Source organism: Dasypus novemcinctus, chromosome 3 (genome assembly GCF_030445035.2).
Source record: "Dasypus novemcinctus isolate mDasNov1 chromosome 3, mDasNov1.1.hap2, whole genome shotgun sequence".
NCBI classification, from domain to species: Eukaryota; Metazoa; Chordata; class Mammalia; order Cingulata; family Dasypodidae; genus Dasypus; species Dasypus novemcinctus.
Genome location: NC_080675.1, coordinates 35054285 through 35066989, shown reverse-complemented (window position 1 = coordinate 35066989; position 12705 = coordinate 35054285). Strand labels below are relative to the sequence as shown.

Sequence of the window (12705 nt, the reverse complement as noted above, 5' to 3'; positions counted from 1 at the left end):
ACATTTATTTATTTTTTAAAGCAGTTTTATTGAGATCTATTCACATACATGCAGTCTATCCAAAGTGTATGGTCACTGGCTTTTCGTATAATCACAATGTTGTGCATTCATCACCACAATAAATTTTAGAACAATTTCGTTATTGCAAAAAGAAAAGTTCCATACCCCTTAGCAGTCACCTTGCAATCCCTCTATCCTTCCCCAGTCCTACATAACCACTAATCTAATTTCGCCTTTATAAATTGATTTATATTTACATTTTATATAAATGGAATCATACAATATGTATGTATGTACTTTGTGTCTGGTTTCTTTCACTTAACATAGTGTGTTTTTTCTCTGATAGTAACATCTTGTAGCAGTAACAAACATTTGTTAAGTTTAAAAAAAAACAGTCATATATGCAATATTACCCATATTCATATTTCGCAAGAGGTTTTACTATGCTATATGGTCCCAGTTTACATTTTTTAGCTTTCAGGTTGTAACAGTTTATACTCTCACCGATAATATATAAGGGTTCCCATTTCCTTTATGAACAGTCTGGAATTTTTTATACCTCCTCCCCACAATGAGTCCAGCTTGTGCTTCATATAGAGCCATGGGGGTTGAAAGTACAGTGCTTCCCAATAATAACCTCCCAAGACCAGACAGACTAAAATGGCCAACTCCCAAATATAGAAACAGTAATAATACATGACTAGGAATTAGGGTTCAGAAGTGCAATTTCAGAGTCCTTTTGATAACAATGAAGAAGTCATTATCCAATATTTAGATAATAGTTCTACTTCTACATAGTCTATTTACCCATATAAAGTGTTACTAATAAATTTATAAGGTGCTTGAAAAGGAAGTTTCCTCCCCCAAAACAATAACTAGCAAATTAATTGTTAACTTTCTAATTAGGTATGAGGAATGGAATCCTTAATAATCTGTAAAAATTTTATTTTTTTATATTCTAAATAGATTGGTAAATTTAAGGATATTTTGCCTTTTTATTTTCTGAGCCTTAGATAACATTTTCAAGCATAGGGACATTATTCATAATGGGAAAAAATATTACATTGTAGTACAAAAATTCAGAATTTATTCTTCAGGCTAAACATTGCTTTGAGTTATCTATAAATGAAGAGTTTGCAATAAATGTACCCCAAAATTTTTAGGATCAATATAGCAGAACCCTTGTGTTCCTCCAGGTTTTTTTTTTTTTCTTCCAGGTATTTAAAGAATCACAGATTCTCAATTATTGCTATAATATATAATTCCTTCCATGAAATGTAATATATAACCAGAGACCACAAAGAAATTATAAATATAGGATTAAGAGGCATGTAAGGTAATGTTATCTCACTGAACTATCGCTTAGACATTTTTGCTTTCTTTTTTTTTTTTTTTTTTTTTTTTAAAGATTTATTTATTTATTTAATTTCCCCCCCTCCCCTGGTTGTCTGTTCTTGGTGTCTATTTGCTGCGTCTTGTTTCTTTGTCCGCTTCTGTTGTCGTCAGCGGCACGGGAAGTGTGGGCGGCGCCATTCCTGGGCAGGCTGCTCTTTCTTTTCACGCTGGGCGGCTTTCCTCACGGGCGCACTCCTTGCGCGTGGGGCTCCCCCACGCGGGGGACACCCTTGCGTGGCACGGCACTCCTTGCACGTATCAGCACTGCGCATGGCCAGCTCCACACGGGTCAAGGAGGCCCGGGGCTTGAACCGCGGACCTCCCATATGGTAGACGGACGCCCTAACCACTGGGCCAAAGTCCGTTTCCCCATTTTTGCTTTCTATAAACTTTTATCATTACTCGATAGTTTTCTTTCCAGGACGTGTGTATGTGTATGTGTATATACATACACACACACCAAAACACATTACCAAACCATAAACATTCCTACCTGTGCATTGACTAAAGAAAAATAAAACTTCATAGGGGTGTAGCTGTTGGACTTCAAATACTTTCATATACTGGATGAATTATTCCTCCAGATACACCATCTTCATAGCATGATTTAAGGAGCTGCCTCAGTAAATTACAAATGACTCCCCATACTGTATGAAACATGGAATGTTAAATTGAAGGAAAGGAATCTATTGAAAACTAATTAGAAAAACTGACTATATTATAAGCCCATTCATATATAGAGGAATATGTATATATATGTATGTGTGTGTGTGTATATATGTGTGTGTGTGTATATGTGTGTGTGTGTATATATATATATATCTGAGCTATATATATCTCATCCACCTCTGCCTTCCTTTCTTATCTCATTTCATATTATTCTTCTACCTAATTGCTAATCTCCAGCCACTGGCCTTCTTTGTCTTTTTTGAACCCACAAAGTCCATTCCCGCCTGAGGACCTTCATACTTCCTTCTCCCTTAAAAATGCTGTTTCCCTGGATTCCAACATTGCTGGCTCTTTCTTAACCTTCACACCTCAGCTCAGACATCACCTCCTCAAAGGTGAAAGTTCTCATCTCTAAAGCAGCTGTTTTAGTTTCCTAGACTGCTTAAAGCAAATACCATGAAATAATTTGACCTAAACCCTGGGAATTTACTCACTCACAGTTTTGAGGCCAGGAAAATGTCCAAATCATGGCAATGCTTTCTTCGCTAAGACCAGCTGCTGGTGGTCCTTAGCTACTCTGTCATATGGCAAGGCAAATGGTGGTGTCTGCTGGTCTGTCTCTTCTCTTCCGGGTTTCACTGATTTCAGCTTCTTCATGGCTTTCTCTCCCTCTGTATGAATTTCATTCTCTTATAAAGGACTTCAGTAATAGAATTATGACTGATCCTGATTGAGATAGCTTATCAAAAGGTCCCACTTAGAATAGGTTTATACCCACAAGAATGGATTAAATTTAAGGATATATTTTGATAGGGTACATATAGCTTCAAATCACCACAGCAGCCCTCAGTGCATTCACTTTAACACTTATAATTTTATTTTTCATCTTTCTTGTCAAACTCAGAAATTCTCATTTATTTGTTATGTCTCTCTCTCTCTCTTACATACACAGACACAAATCTAAACTCTGTTTTATGAAGGCAATGACCATATCACTTTTGTTCACAAGGACCTACAATAGTGTGTGCTTGTGAAGTGGGAAGCCAGTGCTCAACCATTGAGCCACATTAGCTCCCCTGAATTGGTTTCCTCATTTGTTTTACTTGTTTATTTGTTCTTAGGAGATACTGGGAACTGAACCTGGGACCTCCCTTGTGAGAAGCAGGCGCTCAACCACTTGAGCCATATCTGCTCCTCAATATATTTTATTACTAATTATGAAAACTATTATCTGTGTTAAAATTTTAATTCCAAGATTAACATATGTTTGTTGAGAAAACAAATCAAGCAATTTGTCAATATTTGAAATACCACATGAAAGTCATTTTTCTCCCTACCTATACCCCACCTCCATGAGGTAACCACAATAATATTGTTTTGTAGAATTAAAATTTCTTCAGTGCACATACAAATAAATATTTATGTGTGTATATATGTCTAAATTATCTGTTTGTACTATTCTACAGGGCATATTTTTCTATAATTTAGCATTTTCATTAACAATATATATGGGGTATCCTTCCTTGTTAATACATACAAATTTAATACATTTTTTTTTTCTTTTAAGGAGATACCAGGGATTAAAACTAGGACCTTGTATATGGGCCGCAGGCACTCAACCACTGAGCTACAGCCACTCCCCTAATACATTAATTTTTAATAACTGTATAGTTTTCCACAGTGTCAGTGTACAATAATGTATTTAACTATCCCTATACTGCTAGGTATTTGGATTATTTCCAGGTTTTTTCTTTGGAGGGAAGGCAATGTTGTTTTCTTCCTGCTTTTTATCTTTTTCCTATTACAAATCATACTGCAATGACATTCTTGTATATTTCTCCTTTAACACTTATTTGAATGTATGCATAGAACACATTCCTAAAGGTAAAAATGCCAAGGCTATATCGGCATTTAAGTTTTTCATAGATATCTTTTTTTTTTAAGATTTATTTTATTTATTTGTTTCTTCCCACCCCCCACACCTCCCGTTGTCTGCTCTCTGTGTTCATTCACTGTGCATTCTTCTGTGTCTGCTTTTCTTCTCTTTAGGCTGCACCGGGAACTGATCCTGGGACATGCAGAGTGGGAGAGAGGTGCTTAATCTCTAGCACCACCTCAGCTCTCTGGTCTCCTGAGTCTCTTATTGTCTCTCCTCTGTGTCTCTTTTTGTTGCGTCAACTTGCTGCACAAGCTCTCCACTCAGGCCAGCTCAACACGCGGGCCAGCACTCCGCATGGGCCAGCTCTCCGCACAGGCCAGCTTGCTGCATGGGTCAGCTTGCCTTCACAAGAAGGCCCTAGAAGTTGAACCCTGGACCTCCCATATGGTAGACGGGAGCCCAACTGCTTGAGTCACATCTGCTTCCCTTCTTAGATATCTTAAGCTGCTTCCACAGTTCTTATCAGTTTCCACTTCCATCAGTGATAGGTTGGTGAGGATTATCACTTTCATCCTCAAAATCAGTTATTGTTATCCATATTTTTAATTTTTGTCAATATGATAGACAAAAATTATATCATGATGTTTTAATGTATATTCTCTAATCAGGTGTGACTGTGAACATCCTTCTGTACATTTATTAGCTATTTATGCTTCCTCTTTTGGAAATCAACCATTCTTTATATGTTTTTCTATTGGTTTTATTTTTTTCTTATTGAATTCTAGGCACTTTTCCTAATAGTTTTCCTAATAATTACCTATTACTGAAAATACTGTTACTATTATTATTGTTTGTTGTTGCAAATAGCATTTATTGACTATGTATCAGGGTCTTTACATGCAATATCTTGTTTCAAACTCACAAAAAGTAGAAATATTATCTTTATGTTAAGATAAGGAAACTAAGGCTTAGATAAGTACATAATGTGCCCAAGTATAGTGAACAGGTAGCCTTGAACACTATTGCTGAGACAGTTGATTGATTCAACTTCATAATGGACAGTTTGTCATAACTATCACAATTTAAAATGTGCATGCACTTTGTCCCAACTGTTCTATATCCAGGAGTTTTTCATACACATATACATGGACAAAGATAGTGGAAGTGCATTCATTGCAACATAGCTTGTACAAAAGATTGCAATCACTTTATTTTTTTTATTTTTATTTTTAAAGATATATTTTATTTCTCTCCCCTAACCCCCCCACCACCTGTTGTCTGCTCTCTGTGTTCATTTTCTATGTGTACTTCTGTGTCCACTTGTATTCTCGTGGCACCAGGAATCTATGTCTCTTTTCGGTTGCATCATCTTGGTGCGTCAGCTCTCCACGTGTGTGGCGCCTCTCCTGGGCGAGCTGCACTTTTCTTGCCAGGGGCGGCTCAATGTGGGGCACACTCCTTGTGCATGGGGCACCCCTACACAGGGGACACCCCTGCGTGGTGCGGCACTCCTTGCACAAAGCAGCGCTGCACGTGGGCCAGCTCACCATACGGGCCAGGAGGCCCTGGGTATCGAATCCTGGACCTCCCATATGGTAGGTGGATGCGCTGTCAGTTGAGCTATGTCCGCTTACCTGCAATCACTTTAATGTCTATCAGAAGTGGACTGGTTAAATAAATACTATGACTACTTAACAAATATATAGGAATTTATATTTCTTGGAATAGTCACAACACCTTTTTTAAAATTTAATGTTTTGTTTAGTATTAATTTTACTGCAGTTGTTCATCCCAACTGTTGGATGTCATTCTATCTTTGCAAATGTCAGTTTCATATTTTAGACATTGACCACTTCTCAAATGATTAAAACACATAAAAATATTAATGTAAGCTGGTTAACAAATACTTATATTTAGGGAAGTCCAAGGAATAGGTTGAAAATGTATTGAAAGGTAAAACTACTCTGTGCACAGCCAAGATTTATACAGCATTTGTAATAGAATATGTGTAAGAAATTCTCATATGCCAAAGTCTTATTTACAAGTAAGGAAAAATCCCAAAATGTACTAAAATTTGGTCATGGTTAAAAAAAAAAAATCTGCATCCAAGTGGCTGAAAGCTAAACTAAAGCTAAACTCTTCAAATGAGTGAGGAAAGCATCACAGACATCTTCAAAAGCTACCCTTTCTAAAGGAATTCCTATCCTAGCCTGTCGAACCACCCTACCCTACCTTACCTTACCCTACCCATCCTATCTAAAATGAGTTGTTATAATTTCCTAGCAGTTAAAATAAACAAACTTTTGGTAAAGTCAGTAAAAAGAGTAAATTCAGCAAATTGGCAATTTGGAGAATTGATAAAATTGGCATACGAAAATTGACTAGGAGTTCTCACTTGCACATGTAAAATGACACTACGGCAGAACCCAGAATTGAGCCTAAATCTTACAATGCACTGATCAGTCTTTTTCTGCTGCCTCACACTGTATAAACTGTAGAAATGAGAAGAGTGAGGATATAAGGTAATGAAAATGTATGCAACAGTTTAAATTATTTAAGACTAGTCTTCTTCCTCCAAAAGACTTAAATGATACAGTGATTAGATCCTTTGGGAGAAGATGTTGGAATACTAGCTGAGAGGGTTTAGTTAAATCATAAATTTCTGCTGTGAGTGCCAGGGTAGACAGATTTAAAAGTTTTTTTTATGTGGAAACTTCTTCCTTCTACTTGGACAGTTGAAACTAAGATGAATTGTGGGGATGGGATGAGCTAACTCAGGCTACTCCATTTTCAACTTTTCCCCTTGGTTCCACCAATATGGAAAATGTATTAATGCTCTTCATCCAGGGTACATAGACCTGAGCCCCACATTCTAGACCTTACCTTTACATGTATGTAAATTATTTTAGTGTAAGAGGAGATTTAGCATCTTCTCTTAGTATGGAGCAGGAAATCCTGCTTAGTATGTGTTTGTTTTTTAAAGAAAAAAAAATCACTATATTTTGTCTTATATCTATAAAAGCAGGAAAATTTTTTGTTACCATCAATCATATCTAGCATTTAAGAGGCAATATGGTCTAATCTTCATACTCTAATGGAAATAGTAGGCATTTAACATTTAATTTTATATATAAAAAATATTAAGATGAAAGTTGAAAAAAGAAAAAAAAATAATAAAAATAAGATGAATTGATGGATGGGTAATGGATTGAAAGTGAATATCCGGGGAAGCGGATTTGGCTCAATGGATAGAGCATCCGCCTACCACATGGGAGGTCCAGGGCTCAAACCCAGGGCCTCCTGACCCATGTGATGAGCTAGCCCACGCGCAGTGCTGATTCGCATAAGGAGTGCCGTACCATGCAGGGGTGTCCCCCGCATAGGGGAGCCCCATGCGCAAGTAGTGCGCCCCAAAAGGAGAGCTGCCCAGTACAAAAAAAAAGTGCAACTTGCCCAGGAGTGGTGCCACACACATGGAGAGCTGAGGCAAGAAGATGACTCAACAAAAAGAGACACAGATTCCTGGTGCCACTGACAAGAATATAAGTGGACACAGAAGAACACACAGCAAATGGACACAGAGAGCAGATAACTGGGGGGTCACGGGGGAGAATAGGGGGGAGGGGGGGAAGGGGAGAGAAATAAATCTTAAAAAAAGGAAGTGGATATCCGGGTGTTTACTATGAAATTCTTTAGACTTTTTTTAATGTTTGAAAATTTCCATAATAAATGTTGAAAAAGCCTAAATTTTGAACTTAGCTCAACTGCTTGATAGTAGTGTGCTCTTAGAAAAAAGCTCTTAATTTCTCTATAGTAGAAATCAAATAATCTGAAAGTAATTTGAAAACTATATTCTTGAATAAAAGTGGAGGAGCAGAGACGGCTCAAGCAATTGGGCACCCACTTCCCCACATGGGAGGTCCCAGGTTCGGTTCTCAAAAAGTAATAAAAATAAACAAAAGTGGTAAAATAGTGCTCTTATTTCTCTGCTTGGTGATTTCAGTAGCCTCTCTTAGTAAAGTGTAAAGTATTATGCTTTGTGAGTTTTTGCTTAGTGATGCAATTGTAGAAAAGAAGTTCAGATCCGTTTGAAGAAGGGATGAGAATGTTCTACTTAGCTTATTTAATGAGAAAAAACTTCAGCTCTCCTGCATGTACACAGGCAGCTCTCACGTCTCTCTGAAGGCCATTGTCTACAGATATGTATAAGGAAGGAGAAGTAAAAGCTTGAAAATAAGCCTATAAATCAGATTGCTTTCTTTTTCAGGAAGTAGTAGGGGACACATTAGAAGAACTATGGATCTCCTACAATTTTATTGAGAAGTTGAAAGGAATCCATGTAATGAAGAAATTGAAGATTCTCTACATGTCTAATAACCTAGTGAAAGACTGGGGTAAGCTGGGACTGGCTCTTTGCTAACCTTATACTTCTTGTTTATAGAAAATAGCCCAATAGGGAAAAAGATGTAAAATGAGAACTTTTCTTTCTAAGCACAGAAAGAAATAGCTATAATACTTCCATATTTCAGATAAATGTTTGACATATATATTTAAATATTTACTTCAAGCAAACACATTTGGGTATGTCTTAGTCCTGTTAATCATGAAAAAAAAATATTTGTCAAAAGACTGAATTATTTGTCATAAGTATTATGTCAAAGCATAATACTTTACACTTTACAATTTAAGTTTGGTAATTCTTGGGTTGAAGACTTGGATTTCTATATTGCTTTGCTTTTTAATTGTACATTTACTAAAGCCCTGCATTGTGCCATGAACTATGCCAGACTCTGGATATATACAGATGAAAAGAACATTTTCCCTGCCCTCAAGGAGTTCACAGCTTAGTGGGGAAGGTCAATAATAAATCAATAATTATAAGACTATGTGATAAGTTCTGCAATAGATTTTTTTCTCTATTTTTTTTAAATGTTACATTAAAAAAATATAAGAGGTCCCCATATACCCTCCACCCCCTTCACCCCACTCCTCCCACATCAACCAACTCTTTCATCATCATGGGACATTCATTGCACTGCTGCACCACAAGGATAATAGATTTTTTAATGAATTGCTTTAAGAAGTTTGAAGATGCGGGAATGAGTACAATCAAAGGCAGCATAGAGAAGGCCTATTGTTGGGGATTGATTTGTTGTTCTTTTTCACTCTGAACCTCATCTCCTCCTGTCTTTCCATCCTTATGGCTAGCATAAAGGTAGAAGAAAATTTTTTTCTTTCTGTAATGACTTCATAAAATGACTTTAGATGGTATAACTTCCCTAATTTACTTTAGAAGCTCAATTAATTGTCCTGAAAATCACAAACTGAGGATGAGTGATATTGGAATTCAGCCCCAAAAATTGTAACAATAAAACCTGTCATTTTAATATGGAATATAATTTTTGTACTTGTAGCTGAATTTGTGAAGCTGGCAGAACTGCCGTGCCTGGAGGACCTGGTATTTGTAGGCAATCCCTTGGAAGAGAAATATTCTTCTGAGGGCAGCTGGATTGAAGAGGCAAGCAAGAGAGTGCCCAAACTGAAAAAGCTGGATGGTGAGTGACTCTGAGCACTGGCTTAGAAATGTTTTCTAGGTATAAGAATTGAAACTGTGGCATGGAATGATGAAAAGAAGCAAAACTAAAGAAAATTATACATTGTCTCTAACCTGCAAGGCCATTTTTGTCTACACTAAATTTAATGGTCCAGATTTGGGTCAGGATGAGAGAAAAACTCTTTGGATATTTATACTGGACTAAAAGTTTATAAGAAAGCTGGGCTTATTCTCAAGTCACAAAGGTATTGTTTTGCAGAATAATTAGATGTAAATGAGAAATAGTTGCTTCTTCTGAGTTGGATCAAAATTATAATGTTCTCTTTCACTTTCTCTCACTCTCCTCATTTTAGTTACCCAATATCTAAGATTGATGTCAGTGTCAGTAGATATCTCTGAATGACTGGGTTTAAGTCCCAGCTCTATCACTTTTGTGACCTTGTGCTAGTAAATCTCACTTAACCTTGTTCTTTTATCAGCTAAAGACTGGAGATGATAATGCTACTGTAATTAATCCTTTTAAAGAAAACCTCATTAGGTTGTTCTGAGGATTAAATGAAATAATCTGTGTTAAGCATTGAGCACAGTGCGTGGCACAAAGTAAATATTCAACAAATATTGTTATCATTATTTTAACCATTTTAGCAGATTTTTTATTGTGGTAAAATATATGTAACATAAAATTTGCCATTTTAACTATTTTTAAGTATACAATTTAATATCATTAATTTCATTCCCAGTGTTGTACAGCTGTCACCACTATCTATTTCCACTTTTTCATCATCCGAAACAGAAACTTTATATTCACTAAACAGTAACTCCCCATTACCTCTGCTTCCTCTAGCTCCTGAAACCTCTAATCTACTTTGTGTCACTATAAATTTAACTATTCTAGATATTTCATATAAATAGAGTCATACAATATTTGTCCTGATGTGATTGGCTTATTTTACTTAGCATAATGTTTCCAAGATTCACCCATGTTATAGCGTGTATTCATTCTTTTTTATGGCTGAATAATATTCCATTCTATTTTGTGTTATCTGTTTATCTTAAAGAAAAAAGACCAAAAAAAGTACCACAAACTATGCAACATAAAAAAAATATTCCATTGTAATTATATATTACATTTTTTTAAAAACCCATTCAAGGGAATGGAGATGGCTCAAGCGATCAGAGGTCCCAGGTTCAGTTCCCAGAACCTTCTAAAGAAACAAGGAGGATGAACAGACACAGCAAGTGCAAACAACAAGGAGGTGGAGTCAAATAAATAAATAAAATAAATCTTTAAACACAAAACAACAACTACAACAAAAAAACCATTCGTCTATTAATACACACTTGCATTGTTTCTACCTTTTGGCTATTGTGAATAATGCTGTTACAAACATTGGCACGTAGATAATCTGTTTGAGTTCCTGTTTTCAATTCATTTGCCTATTTGAGATCCCTTGAAATTCCAGATGAATTTTAGGATAGATTTTTCCATTTCTGCAAAAAAACGCTTTTGATACGGATTACACTGCATCTGTATATTGCTTTGGGTAGTACTGTCATCTTAACAATATTAAGTTTTCCAATTCATGAACATGGGGTATCTTTCCGTTTGTTTCTTTAATTTCTTTCAACAATGTTTTATAGTTTTCAGTATACAAGTCTTGTACCTTCTTGGTTAAATTTATTTCTAAGTAATTTTACTCTTTTTTTATACTACCGTAAATGCAATTTTTCCTTAATTTCCTTTTCAGATTGTTCACTGACAGTGTATAGAAATACAACTTATTTTGTAAACTGCAGTTTTGCTGAATTCTTTTATTAGTTCTAACAGTTTTTTTGTATGGGTTAAAGTTTTCTACATATAAGATCATATGATCTGTGATTTAGCAGATTTTAATATCAATCCACTAACTCAGGTATACAAGAAATATTACAATAAAAGTTGACCTAATTTTGACTGTGAGCACTCCCCTTACCTGTCCTGTCACCACAACCAATCCAATTTAGTTGGACTATTAAGAAATTTAGTCTGTCATTCTCAAGGTTCCCCACTGGGAGTATGCCACAGTTCTATGGCCAAGACATGGCCACTGAGATTCTGTTGTCCCCATTCCCAAGGCCCTTTTACAAGTAGTAGCCTGACCCCCAGCTACTTCCATGCTACTCTTGGCTTATCAAAATGCTTTTTTTGAGAAAGATATTCCTGGTGCCTATAGAAGTATCTCCCTAGATAAAACACACAGTCATTCCTGGCTGGGTCTCACCTCTTCTCTTTTGCTAGTCCAGGGAAATATTTCTAATCTGGGGATATTCACCTTCCTCCTTCTTGTCCACATTTTTCTTTGTCTTCTCATAAACTTTATCTTCTCTGTGGTCTTCTTAGGCTTTTCAAAAACAAAAGGCAGTAAATATTATGGACTGTTTCTGCTTTCCACACTGCCCCTGAGGTAATGAAGTAGAGAGCTGACTAGCCTACCTGACTGAGTGGGAGAAGAGGGGGAAGATTAGAGTCAAAAAATTTGTAATATCCAGTTCAGATTTCTGGCAACACTAAGATTGTTTATTTTGTTGTAAAAAATGAATATTTGTCATTGACATGCAAAGTTTTTGTTTCTTTTTTTTAAGATTTATTTATTTATTTCTCCTCCCTCCATTGTCTGTTCTCTGTGTCCATTAGCTGGGTGTTCTTCTGTGTCTGCTTGTATTCTCATTAGGCGGCTCCAGGAACTGATCCTAGGACCTTCCGGAGTGGAAAAGAGGTGATTATTCTCTTGCACCACCTCAGCTCCCTGGTCTGCTGCATTTCTTATTATCTCTCCTCTGTGTCTCTTTCTGTTGCATCATCTTGCTGTGCCAGCTGTCCACATGGGCCAGCCCTCCTGTGCAGGGCAGCACTCCATGTGGGCCAGCACTCCATGTGGGCCAGCTCGCCACATGGGCCAGCTCGCCTTCACCAGGAGGTCCTGGGTATTGATCCCTGGACTTCCTATATGGTAGATGGGAGCCCAATTGCTTGAGACACATCCACTTCCCGACATGCAAAATTTTTAATGTGTACAAGGGTTACCTCATTTTTTGCCTGGAACCTGTAGGTGTTTTTATTTGCAGCCCCGTATTTGGAGCTGAATATTCATAAGTTTTTATACTAATCCATTTGAGAATTCTCCTGAGAGGATTTTTGGAGAATTTGAAATTAAAGATATTATTTTAT

At 36.6% G+C, this 12705-nt stretch overlaps 1 protein-coding gene across 5 annotated transcripts in view; it reads left to right on the top strand.

Moving 5' to 3' along the window:
* The window catches only part of LOC101441550 (acyl-coenzyme A thioesterase 6), a 123466-nt gene that overhangs the window by 105755 nt on the left and 5006 nt on the right, over positions 1 to 12705 (top strand). For 2 of the 5 annotated variants that reach the window (XM_058293090.2, XM_058293092.2), the window contains exons 7-9: positions 8211 to 8337; positions 9358 to 9498; positions 10649 to 11442. In XM_058293090.2, coding sequence (XP_058149073.1) covers positions 8211 to 8337; positions 9358 to 9498; positions 10649 to 10767 — 387 coding nt within the window. In that variant the 3' untranslated portion in view covers positions 10768 to 11442. Of the gene's footprint in view, positions 1 to 8210; positions 8338 to 9357; positions 9499 to 10648; positions 11443 to 12171; positions 12546 to 12705 lie in introns of those variants that run through there. The other 3 variants (XM_004455113.4, XM_058293093.2, XM_058293091.2) reach the window with 2 other exon arrangements.